This window comes from Tachypleus tridentatus, chromosome 6, assembly GCF_004210375.1.
Source record: "Tachypleus tridentatus isolate NWPU-2018 chromosome 6, ASM421037v1, whole genome shotgun sequence".
Lineage (NCBI taxonomy): Eukaryota > Metazoa > Arthropoda > Merostomata > Xiphosura > Limulidae > Tachypleus > Tachypleus tridentatus.
The window spans coordinates 142,078,319-142,097,671 of record NC_134830.1 but is presented as its reverse complement, the minus strand read 5'-3'; the positions used below and the strand labels follow the sequence as shown (position 1 = coordinate 142,097,671).

Here is a 19,353-nt window from a genome sequence, read left to right as displayed (position 1 = left end):
TGCCAATATTTCCCACATTGCAATACACAAGTGCCAATATTCCCCACATTACAACATACATGTACCAATATTCCCCACATTACAATATACATGTACCAATATTCCCCACACTGTAGATGTGTGTAGTCTTTGTGCAAAAAATGTTTGTGGCTTTATTTTTAATTGTCTTTATTCTGTCGATAGAAGAGAGAAAGATAGTCATTTCATAAAACCACCAAATGTTTCTGTTCTGAAACAATTTATACAGACTCAAAGATTACTGTTTTCAGAAACATGTTCTCGCTACTTTTTTATCGTTGTTGAATTTTTATTAGCTATACCCTGAAGTGTTTTCATTAATCTATTCCAATCTTCAGAACGCCGGTTCCGGGGTAGAGATCTCTTGTTATGAGATTATTTTTTTATTGCGAATAACTTGATTAAATTATTGATTAAACATTAAAACACAGATTTCAACAATGAGCGACGGCTCACGTGTAATGATATTAATATGGAGTATGAAACACAAAAGCTACAGAAGTGGTTTCCAAACTTTTTTTTTTTTTGATAACGACACCCTAACACACTTGCGTTGGTTTGTGCAACAACCCTGCAATATGTTTCTTCGTTTTTATTTATTTGTTTGTTTTGTTGTTCTTTATCACTTTTCAATTGGTTTATTCTCGAGACAAACAATCTGAAACCACCTCTCTAAAAGATACCCAACAAACCACGTGTTTGAAGGTTAACTAAAATGTCATTTCGTTAATGCGCCAATTCCGAAGAATTCCAACCCTCATTAGTAACCCTAGAACAAACCGTGAAAGAAGGCAGTACGCAACAAAACCCACCAATGATACATCGTGTATCAAAGCCAGTAAGCAACAAAACCCACCAATGATACATCGTGTATCAAAGCCAGTAAGCAACAAAACCCACCAATGATACATCGTGTATCAAAGCCAGTAAGCAACAAAACCCACCAATGAGATATCGTGTATCAAATCTATAGAAATGTTATCTAACCACTTAATACGCTACTATTTTCTTGTGGTGAGTCGAAAAATAATTGTGTTTTTTGTCTGTTTTTTTGGATTTCATTACAACGGCTTGTCTGCTAAATAATCCAGCATATGAAATAATAGCATCTTAGCTATATAATCTTCATAACAGATATAAATATCGGTTCGCTGTAATGACGTAAAGATGGCCGAAAACAAACAAACGTGTAAAACACAAAGAAATACTGTGTAACCACCGTACAACGGTATTAAAAGCACATGTAGGCTATCTATTTCCAATGTGCTGTGGCACTTAGATACTGACTGGTTTGGTTTGAATTTCACGCAAAGCTACAGGAGAACTATCTACGCCAGCCGTCCCTAATTTAGCAGTGTAAAACTAGAGGAAGGCATCTAGTCATCACCACCCACCATTAAGCCTTATGCTATTCTTTTACCAATGAATAGTTGGATTAACCGTAACTTTATTACGTCACCAAGGCTGGAAGAGCAAACATGTTTGGTGGGACGAGGACTGGAGGTAGCGAGTGGAGTGCCCTAACCACCTGGACATGCTGGCTCCCCTTACTGACTGGGTCATGGTATCAACATCAATAATGTTACTTCGCGAGTCAAATCACATGAACAACGAATTGAATAACAGAAAATGTCAGATATTATAATGTGTAATAAACTAGGTTACAAGTACAATGTAAAAGGACTTGAATCTTAGACAACCCGAAAAAAAATTAAATTGTAGGCTTACACAGTAATACAACCCTGAACGGAATGGAACCTAAAATTCAGATAATAAAACCCAAAAGGGCTATATTTTAAACTTACCACACAATACTATACCCGAAAAGACTGGCAATATTAGGCTTAAGCAATGATAAAGGGTTGCAATACAGGCTTCCACGATAATAAAAACCCGAAAAAGCTGAATCCTTAGGCTTAAACAAAGACCGAAAGGGCTCCAATTTAAGTGCACATAATAATAAAACTCGGTTTAATTGTTTGTTCTGAACAGAGCACAAAGCTACAAAATGGGCTATCTGTACTCTGCCCATAATGCGTATCGAAACCCGGATTTTTAGCGGTGCGAGTCCGTAGACATAACGCTGTGCCACTGGGAATCAAATAAAAACCGAAAAAACTGGAATATTATGTTTACACAATAATTGAGCCAAAAAGGGTTCGAATCTTAGGCTTCCACAGCTTTCGTTACAGAACTGAGTGTAAAACGTCAGTTTTAAAACTTACCTATAAACATGTCAGTTACACGATGGTAACGTTTCTAGTTGTTTGCGTTTTGTCCACAGATATTACTCCAACTTCATACAGCACCAGTTTTAATTTTCACTTCTGGACAAATTAAGTATCAATAGTTAGCGCTGTACATGGGTTACATTTACGTTCTAGATTATTCTTACAACGTAATCCGGTTACAAGGCAGCACCCGGAAGCACGTGGAGAAGTGTAAATGTGAAAACGGAAGTTGTTTTACTTACTCTTGAGCCATAAATCCAAAGCGACTTCCTTCAGTAGGCGACGTGACAAGGGGTATTAGCATAAAAACAAACACACTCGAAGAACGTGAGCAGGAGCTTTCGTGAAAATAAAAATGATTTTAAACACTGTAGGTGCTAAAGACAAACACCGTATGACAAACTAATACCAATACGACATCTAATTAGTCAGCCAAGAATTAACCCTCCGTATCCAGATCCTATTATGTTGATAAGAACAACTACAACTTTCCCCCAGTAAAGTTAACCGGCACTCGATTAACCAAGAATTAGCCCTCAATATCCGGATCATACTATGTTGATAAAAACACTCTCTCTTAATAAAGTTAACCTGTACTCGTTTAACCAAGAGTTAATCCTCTATATCCAGATCTTACTATGCTGATAAGAACTCTCTCTTAATAGTTAACCTGCACTCGTTTAACCAAGAATCAACCTTCCATATTATTTAGTTTCATTAAAAAGAATAACAAAGTATTTTCCCGGTAGAACAACGCTTCACATTACCAAATTTATTAAAAACAACTCTAAGAGGATGACATACTATCCATCACGTTTCTCCCTAGAAAAAGTTGTTGTTTTTTCCGTTTAATCGACAGTTCTTCGACGGAGATTCTTAATGCTAGAAAATCCCCCCCCCGTTTTATGTGTCTTTCAAGCAATTCCTTAAATAATACAGAGCAGACTTCGAAGGTTCATAGAACTGTACTGCTCTAAGACGTTTTAGTCGTAACCAAGTTAGCCCAACTTCGAGAATATGGGTAAATTTTCAAAACTATACTGTAGAGAAGTCATCCAGAAAGCTTTCCAACGTGTTCACAGAATACACAAGAACTCTTCACTTAACAAGCACGTACTCTACAAACTAAAAACACAAGGTTTCAGAATACAAATAACAAAATATTGTATCGAGCTGTCACGACCCTGCTGCAGATGCGAGGTCCTTTTACTCGCCGATAATAACCTAGTGTTTATATTACATGAAGCCGTAGAATTACAATTAATTAATAATTAATATTCAACGGGTTAATTGGTTATTTTCTTTTGTTAACTAATTCTATTCGTTGAAAAAAGAAAAAGAGATGACTTAGAATTTGTCGAAACTAGTGTGATGCAATGAAACTGGCGAATAAAAAAAAACATACACTTCTTACGTCATCTTTTCTTTACTAAAACTGACGCTTTGGTGAAGACACAAAAAAAATCAGTTAAGACCTAAATTCGCGCCTCTACAAAGCCATTTTAATTAAATATAGTTTTACTGATAGATATTTGGTGAATCTACACCTTCGACTTTTACGTCAAGGACACTTTCCATATTGCAACTTGCAAGATTCCTTCTGTTAAAAAATGAACCTTTATTGAAACTTAAAAGCAAATGTTGGTCAGAGAAGGCGGTTAAGTCTTTTTGAGAACAAAAACTAAACCATAACGTTTGACTTTAATAAACTTCGACCCCTGGAAGGCCTGAAGCTTCTGTTACTAGCGTTTCAGAGTCTTTATATCAATATTATTATCTAAGAGTAATCAGGGTAAGAAAACAAAATGTCACTTAAGACGAAACACATCTACAAGACGTGGTGTCACTTGAACTAAATACGTGAAACACATCTACAAGACGTGGTGTCACTTGAACTAAATACGTGAAACACATCTACAAGACGTGGTGTCACTTGAACTAAATACGTGAAACACATCTACAACACGTGGTGTCACTTGAACTAAATACGTGAAACATCTACAACACGTGGTATCACTTGAACTAAATACGTGCAAGAGAAAAATGTCACGCCCTCTTTTCACAGGAATTGCTAGATGATGTTTTGGAATAATAACCACGTATGACCATCTTTCCTACAAAGGTGTATTGAAATACGAGTTACTTCAGTCAATAATTAGGGACGATGTGAATCGCGCTACATAACGTTGTCAAGGAAACATGACACTAAAACTAATGATCGTGTTAGGACTATTAATACATCAAGACACTTGAAATACAAATATGTCAAAATGAAAACCGATATAACGTTTTTCATGTTCTGAATACATGCTTTTAGCGCAAATTACCTTCTATTTCAAATTATACGTTATTGCTTTAACCTTTTTCCAGGAGCCATTTTAACTGATTACAAGTTAAGCCGCTAGTGGTCGCTGATGTGGTGCATAACAAAATTACTCCTTTACGTATTTTGCATTTATACCAAATTCACTAAGACTACCTAGGGCCGTTACTAAGTTTGACCTACTGACCAGACGGAAGGTAACCACAATCGTATATTAATACTATTTAACTGACTGCCACTCTTATGACACATCCACACCACAAAGATGGGGAGGGTATTTTGTATTATCGCATGGACTCGAACCCAGCTCGACAGCTCCGAAATCCAGAACTCTACCAAGTGAAAAAACTGTGCTTTGCCCCTTGATAGAAATTTGGATTATACAACAATATCACTGCGCGCAGTATTACGTCATTGCTGAACAGCCTAGTCGTATCTAGCGCAGAAAAAAAATCAAATGAAGCAGTTTGCTCCAGAGCAGAAAGGGATATTTATGTGTAGCCATCGTAATTTTAAACGTAAAGGGATGTTTACGCGTAGCCATCGTAATTTTAAACGTAAAGGGATGTTTACGCGTAGCCATCGTAATTTTAAACAAGAGGGGAAGGCAACTACTTCGACATTACAGCACTCACCGACAAATCTTGTGTTACTTTTATAAAGTACAGGAAGCTATTTTGCGTCAATGAGTAAGGAACCATGAACCTTCGGATTCACAGATCGAGCATGCTAACAAATAAGTCAAGCCCAGCCCGCGTCTACAGTTGCGGTGAAGATATTCATACCTTTCTCCCGTCTTACCAATTTATCAGTAATTAACATCATTTATGCTTGTGGTTCGGTTGCAAACAGTAGGTGCCGCTATGATATTACATTAGTAAATTAACAATAATTCATCTTCAACTACAAACAATTAGATAATTATCGTCAGAAAGAATGACCAATATTACGATATCAAAATGACATATTTCAAAGCAGCATAGCAGGGAAAGCTCACCCCACCCCCCGTTTTTCAAGATGGTAAAATCATTTCTCTTTCAAATTTGTTTTCACTTTTTTGGGCCCCTTCACTTTTTTCAGATTCTTCGTCACCCCTGCTAAACACTGTATAATGCAGCCAACTCACTGTAAGGTTTGTTTCTTAACTCTTTCTTATTAAATAAACTAGGAATACAAAATCAACCCGGTGCTTTTACCCCCTTCTTTTTTTCAGATTCTTCGTCACCCCTGCTAATACACTGTATAATGCAGCCAACTCACTGTAAGGTTTGTTTCTTAACTCTTTCTTATTAAATAAACTAGGAATACAAAAATCAACCCGGTGCTTTTACGGGCCCCTTCACTTTTTTCAGATTCTTCGTCACCCCTGCTAATACACTGTATAATGCAGCCAACTCACTGTAAGGTTTGTTTCTTAACTCTTTCTTATTAAATAAACTAGGAATACAAAATCAACCCGGTGCTTTTACGGGCCCCTTCACTTTTTTCAGATTCTTCGTCACCCCTGCTAATACACTGTATAATGCAGCCAACTCACTGTAAGGTTTGTTTCTTAACTCTTTCTTATTAAATAAACTAGGAATACAAAAATCAACCCGGTGCTTTTCTTGATTGGAGTGAGTGTTAATGTTCTAACGTGGAGACAGAATGTGACACGGACAAAATAACATTCCACACAGTGGCGAAAAAAATTCGATTCCGTAAAATAATAATAATTCAGGTTATGTGACAAATGGAGGCAATACTAATCTTAAGCAAGACCAGTAAAAGTAAATCAGCATTGCACAATAATACGCGAGTATAAAAATTGGTATTTTTATGTTTCCCTTCTCTTAATAGTGAAGAAGCTAATAACACATACACTTTACAAAGCATTTCCTTACAATATTATTTTGTTTCCGCCAGTGGCCTTTTAAAAGGCAGATTGTTTCAGAAATGTAAGTATAGATGATTTACGGTGCTAAAGAAACGCTCTGATTATAAAGCACACCGAACACACAACCCTAACTTCCGAAGGTAACAATGAATTAGGTAAGAAAGGGTACAACGCACTACACAGCCTATAAAATAAGAATCCTTGAAATCAACATGTTCGTTTCCTTCAAGAAATTATGCTATTTACGATTAAGAGGTATAAATATATGTCGAAGATAGTTGTTAAAATAACTTATAATAAGTTACTATACGTCAACTCTTCACAAAAGTTACCAACTCCGAGTTGAGACTGACAAACATCCAGTGGACACTCATGAAGCACCTGAAACATCTCTTGTGGACGACCTCTGTCTGCTATTTCAATTAAAATTTTAATGTCCTTACCAGCCATCTTAAGAATACGGTTTTATTTCAAGTGGGTTTCTTGTCATCACAAAGGACATACAATCCAAGACTTCTGGGGAAGCTACAAACCTGGACTACGTATAAACGTTAACAAGACAACAGTGCAGCTGAAAGGTTTGGGTTTTGAATTTCGCGCAAAGCTACACGAGGGCTATCTCCTCTAGCCGTCCAAGACGAGAGGAAAGGCAGCTCGTCATCACCGCCAGGTTTGGGCTACTCTTTTACCAACAAATAGTTGGATTGACCGACACGTTATAACGTCTCGTGGCTGAAAGCATGTTTAGTGCGACAGGAATTCGAATCCGCAACCCTCGTATTACGAGTCGAGTACCTTAAACTACCTGTCCATGCGGGAAAAAAGCAGTACAGAAGTTTGTTTACAAATTTGTGTACCTCGGAAATGTATTCTGAGAGGAGTGACACAAAAGGAGACGTCAGCTTGCGAATCAACGCCTTCAATTCCCTCCGACCTTTATGGACCACACCATCCCTCTCCCAGAAGGTCAAAGACTGTGCAACACCAACGAGAAACTGGTTCTCCTTTATGAAGTCGCACATACCATCCCAGAATCAGAACTTCATAAATAAGTATATCTACAATGTCCTGAAATTGAATGGTAAAATGTCATTTCCAACGCTCACCCTTGAGAGCAAACACATCTGCTTCATGTACAAATATAAACTACAAAAAAGTTCTGGATTGGTCCAGGAAACCTCACGTGACAAGACTGACGTTGAAACGAAACACAAATTAAGTAAATGGAAAGTGGGTAGACAAAAAGTGACATGCAGGACGGTCCAAATTCGGATGTGATGAGGTGAAACAGTCGTGACTCAATGTTACACATTAAACATGGCAATAAAAATAACAAGTTGCGACTTATTCTACACCCTCTTTTCTCAGATTTATCCATTACTAACTAATAGTTACACTCTACACCCAACTGTTCATTAGATTTATCCACTACTAATACAATTACGCTTTACACTCAACTGTTCCTGAGATTTAATTACTACTAATAAAGTTACACTCTACACCCGCCTGTTCCTTAGATTAATCTACTATTAATACAGTTACACTACACCAGACCAACCTTAGATTTATCCACTACTAATACAGTTACAATCTACACTCAACTGTTCCTCAGATTTATCAACTACTAATACAATTACGCTCTACACCTAACTGTTCCTTAGATTTATCTACTACTAATACAATTTACACCCTACACGCAACTGTTCCATACATTTATCTACTATTAATACACTTAGTCTACACCCAACTGTTCCTTAGATTTATCCATTACTAATACAATTTACACCCTACACGCAACTGTTCCATAGATTTATCCACTACTAATACAACTACACTCTACACCCAAATGTTCCTTAGATTTATCTACTACTAATACAGTTACGCTCTACACCCAACTGTTCCTTACATTTATATACTACTAATACAGTTACGTTCTACACTCAAAGGTTCCCTAGATTTATCCACTACTAATATAACTACACTCTACACCCAACTGTTCCTTAGATTCATCTATTACTAAGACAGTTATGCTCTACACCCAACTATTTCTTACATTTATCTACTACTAACACAGCTACGCTCTACAGCCAACTGTTCCTTAAATTTATGTACTACTGATACAGCTGCTCTCTACATCCAACTGTTCCATAGATTTATGTACTAGTGACACAATGGCCCTCTACATATATCCACTAGCAATACAATTACACTCCAAACCCAACTGTTCCTCAGATTTATCCGCTACTAATACAGTTGTGCTCTACACCCAACTGTACCTTACATTTATCTATTACTAAGACAGTTATCCTCTACACTCAACTGTTTCTTAGATTTCTCTACTACTAATACAGTTAAGCTCTACACCCAACTTTTCCTTAGATTTATCTACTACTAACACAGCTACGCTCTACAGCCAACTGTTCCTTAAATTTATGTACTACTGATACAGTTGCTCTCTACATCCAACTGTTCCATAGATTTATGTACTACTGATACAGTTGCTCTCTACATCCAACTTTTCAATAGATTTATCTAGTACTAATACAATTATGCTCTACACCCAACCAACCTTATTTATCTACTAAAAATACAATTACGCTCTACACCCACCTGTTCCTCAGATTTATCTAATACTAATACAGTTACGCTCTACACTCAACTGTTCCCTAGATTTATCTACAACTAATACAGTTACGCTCTACACCAAACTGTTCCTTAGATTTATCTATTACTAAGACAGTTATGCTCTACACCCAACTGTTCCTTAAATGTATCCATTACTGATACAACTGTTCCCTAGATTTATCTACTACTAATACAGTTATGCTCTACACTCAACTGTTCCTCAGATTTATCTACAACTAAAGCAGTTACGCTCTTCCGCCAACTGTTCCTTAAATATATGTACTACTGATAGAGTTGCTCTCTACATCCAACTGTCTCATAGATTTATCTAGTACTAATACATTACGCTCTACACCTAACTGTTCCTTAGATTTATCTATTACTAAGACAGTTATGCTCTACACCCACCTGTTCCTCAGATTTATCTACAACTAATACAGTTACGCTCTTAATAAAACTGTTCCTTAGATTTATCTACTACTAATACATTACGCTCTACACCTAACTGTTCCTTAAAATTATCCACTACAAATACAATTACGCTCTACACCCACCTGTTCCTCAGATTTATCTACTACTAATACAGTTACGCTCCACACCAAACTGTTTCTTAGATTTATCAAATACTAATAAAGTTGCTCTCTACACCCAACTGTTCCTTAGATTTATCTACTACTAATACACTTATAGTCTACACCCAACTGTTCCATAGATTTATCAACTACTAATACAACTACACTCTACACCCAAATGTTCCTTAGATTTATCTACTACTAATACAGTTATGCTCTACACCCAAATGTTCCTTAGATTTATCTACTACTAATACACTTATAGTCTACACCCAACTGTTCCATAGATTTATCAACTACTAATACAACTACACTCTACACCCAAATGTTCCTTAGATTTATCTACTACTAATACAGTTATGCTCTACACCCAAATGTTCCTTAGATTTATCTACTACTAATACAGTTACGCTCTACAGCCAACTGTTCCTTAAATTTATGTACTAGTGACACAGTTGCTCTCTACATATATCCACTAGCAATACAATTACACTCCAGACCCAACTGTTCCTTAGATTTATCCACTACTAATACAGTTGTGCTCTACACTAAACTGTACCTTACATCTATCTATTACTAAGACAGTTATGCTCTACACTCAACTTTTCCTTAGATTTATCCACTACTAATACAATTTACACCCTACACGCAATTGTACCATAGATTTATCCACTACTAATACAGTTACGCTCTTCGGCCAACTGTTCCTAAAATATATGTACTACTGATACAGTTGCTCTCTACATCCAACTGTTCCATAGATTTATGTACTACTGATACAGTTGCTCTCTACATCCAACTGTTCCATAGATTTATGTACCACTGATACAGTTGCTCTCTACATCCAACTGTTCCATAGATTTATGTACCACTGATACAGTTGCTCTCTACATCCAACTGTTCCATAGATTTATGTACTACTGATACAGTTGTCTCTACATCCAACTGTTCCATAGATTTATGTACTACTGATACAGTTGCTCTCTACATCCAACTGTTCCATAGATTTATGTACTACTGATACAGTTGCTCTCTACATCCAACTGTTCCATAGATTTATGTACTACTGATACAGTTGCTCTCTACATCCAACTGTTCCATAGATTTATGTACTACTGATACAGTTGCTCTCACATCCAACTGTTCCATAGATTTATGTACTACTGATACAGTTGCTCTCTACATCCAACTGTTCCATAGATTTATGTACTACTGATACAGTTGCTCTCTACATCCAACTGTTCCATAGATTTATGTACTACTGATACAGTTGCTCTCTACATCCAACTGTTCCATAGATTTATGTACTACTGATACAGTTGCTCTCTACATCCAACTGTTCCATAGATTTATGTACTACTGATACAGTTGCTCTCTACATCCAACTGTTCCATAGATTTATGTACTACTGATACAGTTGCTCTCTACATCCAACTGTTCCATAGATTTATGTACTACTGATACAGTTGCTCTCTACATCCAACTGTTCCATAGATTTATGTACTACTGATACAGTTGCTCTCTACATCCAACTTTTCAATAGATTTATCTAGTACGAATACATTACGCTCTACACCTAACTGTTCCTCAGATTTATCTACTACTAATACAGTTATGCTCTACACTCAACTGTTCCCTAGATTTATCTACAACTAATACAGTTACGCTCCACACCAAACTGTTCCTTAGATTTATCTATTACTAATACAGTTACGCTCTTCGGCCAACTGTTCCTTAAATATATGTACTACTGATAGAGTTGCTCTCTACATCCAACTGTTCCATAGATTTATCTAGTACTAATACATTACGCTCTACACCTAACTGTTCCTTAGAATTATCCACTACAAATACAATTACGCTCTACACCCACCTGTTCCGCAGATTTATCTACTACTAATAGTTACGCTCTACACCCAACTGTTCCTTAAATGTATCCACTACTGATACAACTGTTCCTTAGATTTATCTACTACTAATACAGTTAACCTCTACACCAAACTGTTCCTTAGAATTATCCACTACAAATACAATTACGCTCTACACCCACCTGTTCCTCAGATTTATCTACCACTAATACAGTTACGCTCTACACCAAACTGTTCCACAGATTTATCTATTACTAAGACAGTTATGCTCTACACACAATTGTTTCTTACATTTATCTACTATTAATACAGTTATACTCTACACCCACCTGTTTCTAAGATTTATCCACAAGTAATACAATTACACTCCATATCCAACTGTTCCTTAGATTTATTCACTATTAATACAATTACGCTCTACACTCAACTGTTCCTCAGATTTATCTACTACTAATACAGTTACGCTCTACACTCAACTGTTTCTTAGATTTATCTACTACTAATACAGTTAAGCTCTTCGGTCCAACTGTTCCTTAAATATATGTACTACTGATAGAGTTGCTCTCTACATCCAACTGTTCCATAGATTTATCTTGTACTAATACATTACGCTCTACACCCACCTGTTCCTTAGATTTATCTACTACTAATACAATTTACACCCTACACGCAACTGTTCCATAGATTTATCTACTATTAATACACTTATAGTCTACACCCAAATGTTCCTTAGATTTATCTACTACTAACACAGCTACGCTATACAGCCATCTGTTCCTTAAATTTATGTACTACTGATAGAGTTGCTCTCTACATCCAACTGTTCCATAGATTTATCTTGTACTAATACATTACGCTCTACACCCACCTGTTCCTTAGATTTATCTACTACTAATACAATTTACACCCTACACGCAACTGTTCCATAGATTTATCTACTATTAATACACTTATATTCTACACCCAAATGTTCCTTAGATTTATCTACTACTAACACAGCTACGCTCTACAGCCATCTGTTCCTTAAATTTATGTACTACTGATACAGTTGCTCTCTACATCCAACTGTTCCATAGATTTATGTACTAGTGACACAGTTGCTCTCTACATATATCCACTAGCAATACAATTACACTCCAGACCCAACTGTTCCTTAGATTTATCCACTACTAATACAGTTGTGCTCTACACCCAACTGTACCTTACATTTATCTATTACTAAGACAGTTATGCTCTACACTCAACTGTTTCTTAGATTTCTCTACTACTAATACAGTTAAGCTCTACACCCAACTTTTCCTTAGACTTATCTACTACTAATACAATTTACACCCTACACGCAACTGTTGCTTAGATTTATCCACTACTAATACAATTTACACCCTACACGCAATTGTTCCATAGATTTATCCACTACTAATAGAACTACACTCTACACCCAAATGTTCCTTAGATTTATCTAGTACTAATACAATTATGCTCTACACCCAACCAACCTTATTTATCTACTACTAATACATTACGCTCTACACCTAACTGTTCCTTAGAATTATCCACTAAAAATACAATTACGCCCTACACCCACCTGTTCCTCAGATTTATCTAATACTAATACAGTTATGCTCTACACTCAACTGTTCCCTAGATTTATCTACAACTAATACAGTTACGCTCTACACCAAACTGTTCCTTAGATTTATCTATTACTAAGACAGTTATGCTCTACACCCAACTGTTCCTTAAATGTATCCATTACTGATACAACTGTTCCCTAGATTTATCTACTACTAATACAGTTATGCTCTACACTCAACTGTTCCTCAGATTTATCTACAACTAAAACAGTTACGCTCTTCGGCCAACTGTTCCTTAAATATATGTACTACTGATAGAGTTGCTCTCTACACCTAACTGTTCCTTAGAATTATCCACTACAAATACAATTACGCTCTACACCAAACTGTTCCTTAGAATTATCCACTACAAATACAATTACGCTCTACACCAAACTGTTCCTTAGATTTATCTATTACTAAGACAGTTATGCTCTACACACAATTGTTTCTTACATTTATCTACTATTAATACAGTTATACTCTACACCCACCTGTTTCTAAGATTTATCCACAAGTAATACAATTACACTCCATATCCAACTGTTCCTTAGATTTATTCACTATTAATACAATTACGCTCTACACCCAACTGTTTCTTAGATTTCTCTACTACTAATACAGTTACACTCTACACCCAACTTTTCCTTAGATTTATCCACTACTAATACAATTTACACCCTACACGCAATTGTACCATAGATTTATCCACTACTAATACAGTTACGCTCTTCGGCCAACTGTTCCTTAAATATATGTACTACTGATAGAGTTGCTCTCTACATCTAACTGTTCCATAGATTTATCTTGTACTAATACATTACGCTCTACACCCACCTGTTCCTTAGATTTATCTACTACTAATACAATTTACACCCTACACGCAACTGTTCCATAGATTTATCTACTATTAATACACTTATAGTCTACACTCAAATGTTCCTTAGATTTATCTACTACTAACACAGCTACGCTCTACAGCCAACTGTTCCTTAAATTTATGTATTACTGATACAGTTGCTCTCTACATCCAACTGTTCCATAGATTTATGTACTAGTGACACAGTTGCTCTCTACATATATCCACTAGCAATACAATTACACTCCAGACCCAACTGTTCCTTAGATTTATCCACTACTAATACAGTTGTGCTCTACACCCAACTGTACCTTACATTTATCTATTACTAAGACAGTTATGCTCTACACTCAACTGTTTCTTAGATTTCTCTACTACTAATACAGTTAAACTCCACACCCAACTTTTCCTTAGACTTATCTACTACTAATACAATTTACACCCTACACGCAACTGTTGCTTAGATTTATCCACTACTAATACAATTTACACCCTACACGCAATTGTTCCATAGATTTATCCACTACTAATAGAACTACACTCTACACCCAAATGTTCCTTAGATTTATCTACTACTAATACAGTTACGCTCTTCGGCCAACTGTTCCTTAAATATATGTACTACTGATACAGTTACGCTCTACACACAACTCTTCCTTTGATTTATCTACTACTAATACAGTTATGCTCTACAGCTAACTGTTCCTTACATTTATCTACTACTAATATAGTTCCGCTGTACATTCAACTGTTCCTTAGATTTATCTACTACTAATATAGTTCCGCTGTACATTCAACTGTTCCTTAGATTTATCTACTACTGATACAGGTGCTCTCTACACCCAACTGTTTCTGAGATTTATCCACTACTAATAAAGTTACACTCTACACCCAAGTGTTCGTTAGATTTATCCATTACTATTCAACTGTTCCTTAGATTTATTTACCTACTAATACAGTTACACTACACCCAACTATTCCTTAGATTCATCTATTATTAATAGTTACACTCTACACCCAACTATCCTTAGATTTATCTCCTACTAATACAGTTACGCTCTACACCCAACTGTTCCTTATTTATTTACTACTAATACAGTTACACTCTACAGCCAAATGTTCCTTAAATGTATGTACTACTGATACAGTTGCTCTCTACATCCAACTGTTCCATAGATTTATCCACTACGAATACAATTATGCTCTACACCCAACCTCAGATTTATCCAATAATAATACAATTACACTCTACACACAACTCTTCCTTAAATTTATCTACTACTAATACCAATACCCTATACACCAAACTGTTCCTTTGGTTTATACACAACTAACACAGTTACATTCTACACCCAAACAACCTTAGATTTATCTACTACTAATATATTACACTCTACACCTAACTGTTCCTTAGAATTATCCACTACAAATACAATTATGCTACACACCCACCTGTTCCTCAGATTTATCTACTACTAATACATTTACGCTCTACACTCAACTGTTCCCTAGATTTATCTACAACTAATACAGTTACGCTCCACACCCGACTGTTCCTTAGATTTATCTATTACTAAGACAGTTATGCTCTACACCCAACTGTTCCTTAAATGTATCCACTACTGATACAATTGTTCCTTAGATGTCTCAACTACTAATACAGTTACACTCTACACCCAACTGTTCCTTAGATTTATCCACTACTAATACAATTACACTCTACACCCAACTGTTCCTTAGATTTATCTACTACTAATACAGTTACGCTCTACATCCAACTGTTCCTTAGGTTTTCCCACTACTAATAGAATTACACTCTACACCCATCTGTTCCTTATATTTACCTATTACTAATAAAGTTACGCTCTACAGCCAACTGTACCTCAGATTTATCTACTACTAATAGTTATGTTACACACCCAATTGTTCCTTAGATGTATCTACTACCAATTCAGTTACACTGTACACCCAACTGTTCCTAATATGCATCTAGTACCGATACAATTACACTCTACACCCAACTATTCCTTATATTTATCCACTACTAATACAGTTACACTCTACACCCAACTGTTCGTTAGTACAGTTACATCTACACCCAACTGTTCCTTAGATTTATCCACTACTAATACAATTATACTCTACACCCAACTGTTCCTCAGATTTCTCTACTACTAATACCGTTACGCTCAACACTCAACTGTTCCTTAGATTTATCTACTACTAATACAGTTAAGCTCTACACCAAACTGTTCCTTAGATTTATTTACTACTAATACAGTAACACTCTACACTCAACTGTTTCTTACATTTATCTAGTACTAACACAGCTAAGCTCTACAGCCAACTGTTCCTTAAATTTATGTACTACTGATACAGTTCCTCTGTACATCCAACTGTTCCATAGATTTATCCACTACGAATACAATTACGCTCAACACCCAACCAACCTCAGATTTATCCAATAATAATACAATTACACTCTACACACAACTCTTCCTTAAATTTATCTACTACTAATACAAATACGCTATACACCAAACTATTCCTTTGGTTTATACACAATTGACATAGTTACATTCTACACCCAACCAACCTTAGATTTATCTGCTACTAATACATTACACTCTACACCTAACTGTTCCTTAGAATTATCCACTGCAAATACAATTACACTCTACACCCAACTGTTCCTTAAATGTATCCACTACTGATACAACTGTTCCCTAGATTTATCTACTACTAATACAGTTATGCTCTACACTCAACTGTTCCTTAGATTTATTTACCTACTAATACAGTTACATTACACACAACTATTCCTCAGATTCATCTATTATTAATAGTTACACTCTACACCCAACTGTTCCTTAGATTTATCTCCTACTAATACAGTTACAATCTACACCCAACTGTTCCTTAGATTTATCCACTACTAATACAGTTACACTCTACACCCAACTGTTCCTCAGATTTCTCTACTACTAATACCGTTACGCTCAACACTCAACTGTTCCTCAGATTTCTCTACTACTAATACCGTTACGCTCAACACTCAACTGTTCCTTAGATTTATCTACTAATAATACAGTTATGCTCTACAGTTAACTGTTCCTTACATTTATCTACTACTAATACAGTTACGCTCTACACGCAATTGTTCCTTAGATTTATCTACTACTAATATAGTTCCGCTGTACATTCAACTGTTCCTTAGATTTATCTACTACTAATACAGTTACACTCTACACCTATCCAAGCTGAGATTTATCTACTACTGATACAGTTACGCTCGACACCCAACTGTTCCTTAGATTTATTTACCTACTAATACAGTTACACTGTACACCCAACCAGCATTAGATTTATCCACTGCTGATACAGTTACACTCTACACCAAATCAACATTAGATTTATCCACTGCTAATACAGTTACACTGTACACCCAACTTTACTCAGATTTATCCACTACTAATAGATACATTTTACTCAACACCCAACTTTTACCTTGATTTATCCACTACTAATAGTTAAGATTTGTTATACACCCTTATACAGCATCAGCTAAGATGTATTCTATGCTCACACATCCTTAAGGTATTTAACAAATAACGTAAGTTTCTAATGACAGTAAAAGGCATCACTTTCCCATTTCTTTTAAAAGAAACCAGCATATCTTAGTTAAACCAGAGACCGTGCGTTCCTCCACATAATACGTTAACCTGACGTAATTTATTACGGAGAACTTAACTTCGCCACTTGGTGAGGCTTTTTTTTCCCTAAAGATACTAGTGAGAGCATGGCCAGAAAGAACTAATGTGATACACTGGCGTCTGAAGTCACATTTTTCATTAAAATCTCCCCATTTTAACCTAGTATTCAGAGAACTGCTCCAGCCACATTCCTCAGGAAACTGGTGTTTTAAAACTATAACTAGAAACACCCATCAGTCTAGAAATATACAATCAGTTTCCGGTTGATCGCTGGAACAACTTACGTACCGAAGATTCAACATTTCGTAATTAAAGGTTAACTGTTACTTTGCTCGTGGCAAACGCCAATATAATAGACGTTTTAACTTCTCATTCGACCGGACAAACAGAACACTAAATTTCTATACATGTTTTACATACATAAAGAAAAATACAAAGCGTTGTAGACTTCTTCGAGTTAGAGAAACGGATAGAGAACACTTAACAAACTTGCATTGTAGAAAGACCGGATAAAGCTAGCACAGAAATCTCGATCCACCTACTTTAATAAAACATGCTTACATCTACAAAGTACTTCATATATATATACATATCCTACCCAAAGAAGGAGAGGATTAGCCAGGGGAGAAACACCGGCCCACTGCATTTCACTGTCAAACATCAACGAGAACACCAGTAGTTGAGGAACGGCGTCGAACGAAGCTGAAGTACAGACTGCGCAGTAACTCGTACGACCGATTGAACTGGTGCACGCGGCTACGAGTAGGCAGCGCTACTGTGCAGGGATTGCGAGCTTCTGCACGTGCTAGGCACACTACTCTCGAGGACTAGGCTAGAAGCTTTTATTCTTTCTCGACATCAATTGTCCCCTTTCAATTCAACGGCTTCTTTATAATACTATTAGCCTTCTTTTCATCTCGATATAAACTTACAAGAACATCAGCCCGGATTAGTTAAACCGAGTATTAACAAACATGCCGAAGTTCTGCACCATTAAATTTTAAATCTTAGTAATTTTAAACTGCCGACGACAGATGGCGTCGTTATGTAAAATTTATATGCCGAAACGAGCTTATCTTCAAGAAACTTTAGCTCGGAACGACAGCCCTGAAAATGATCAAATACTTGAATGCATTAAACGGATTTTGTACACGTTAACATGGAACATCTAACAGGTGGACTTACGGAAGACACGAGTTTCAATAACAAATTTAACAAAATTAATTTTTTACTCTGTCGATATCCTTAGATTTTGCCAATAAAAATCACTTCAATCAACAAGTATTTCATAAATCATTTATTCATATATTTATTCACAGAGATCGTAAAGTGTATATTTAAGAAATAACGTGAAAAACAGAAAAACAGGGTTATACAAAAATCGTGTACGCGTATATACAGTGTGGCAGTGGTCGTATAGCATAACTATACATAAAACAGTAAAGTTGATACCGTACAAATTATATTTCTCAAACCTAAATAACGAGAACACATGTAGGTGAAAATATTTTTTCTGCGACCCAGTTATGGATGGATCTTTTTTATATCTTTTTTTCAGATCATTAAAAATATTAACACGAGTTTTAATCAAAGAAGCCAGTTACAACCTGTCACTTACTAATTACATAAATAACGAAGAAATAACAGTAGCTTTA

General features: G+C 36.0%; 1 protein-coding gene across 10 annotated transcripts in view; it reads right to left on the bottom strand.

Moving 5' to 3' along the window:
• Positions 1-19,353, bottom strand: part of LOC143253891 (nucleolysin TIAR-like) — a 216,633-nt gene that overhangs the window by 178,129 nt on the left and 19,151 nt on the right. For 2 of the 10 annotated variants that reach the window (XM_076508439.1, XM_076508441.1), the window contains exon 1: positions 18,297-18,474. The exons of 5 other annotated variants lie outside the window; for them this stretch is intronic. In XM_076508439.1, the coding sequence (XP_076364554.1) occupies positions 18,297-18,359 (63 nt within the window). In that variant the 5' untranslated portion in view covers positions 18,360-18,474. Of the gene's footprint in view, positions 1-2,243; positions 2,398-18,296; positions 18,475-19,353 lie in introns of those variants that run through there. 3 more of the 10 variants (XM_076508437.1, XM_076508440.1, XM_076508444.1) reach the window with 2 other exon arrangements.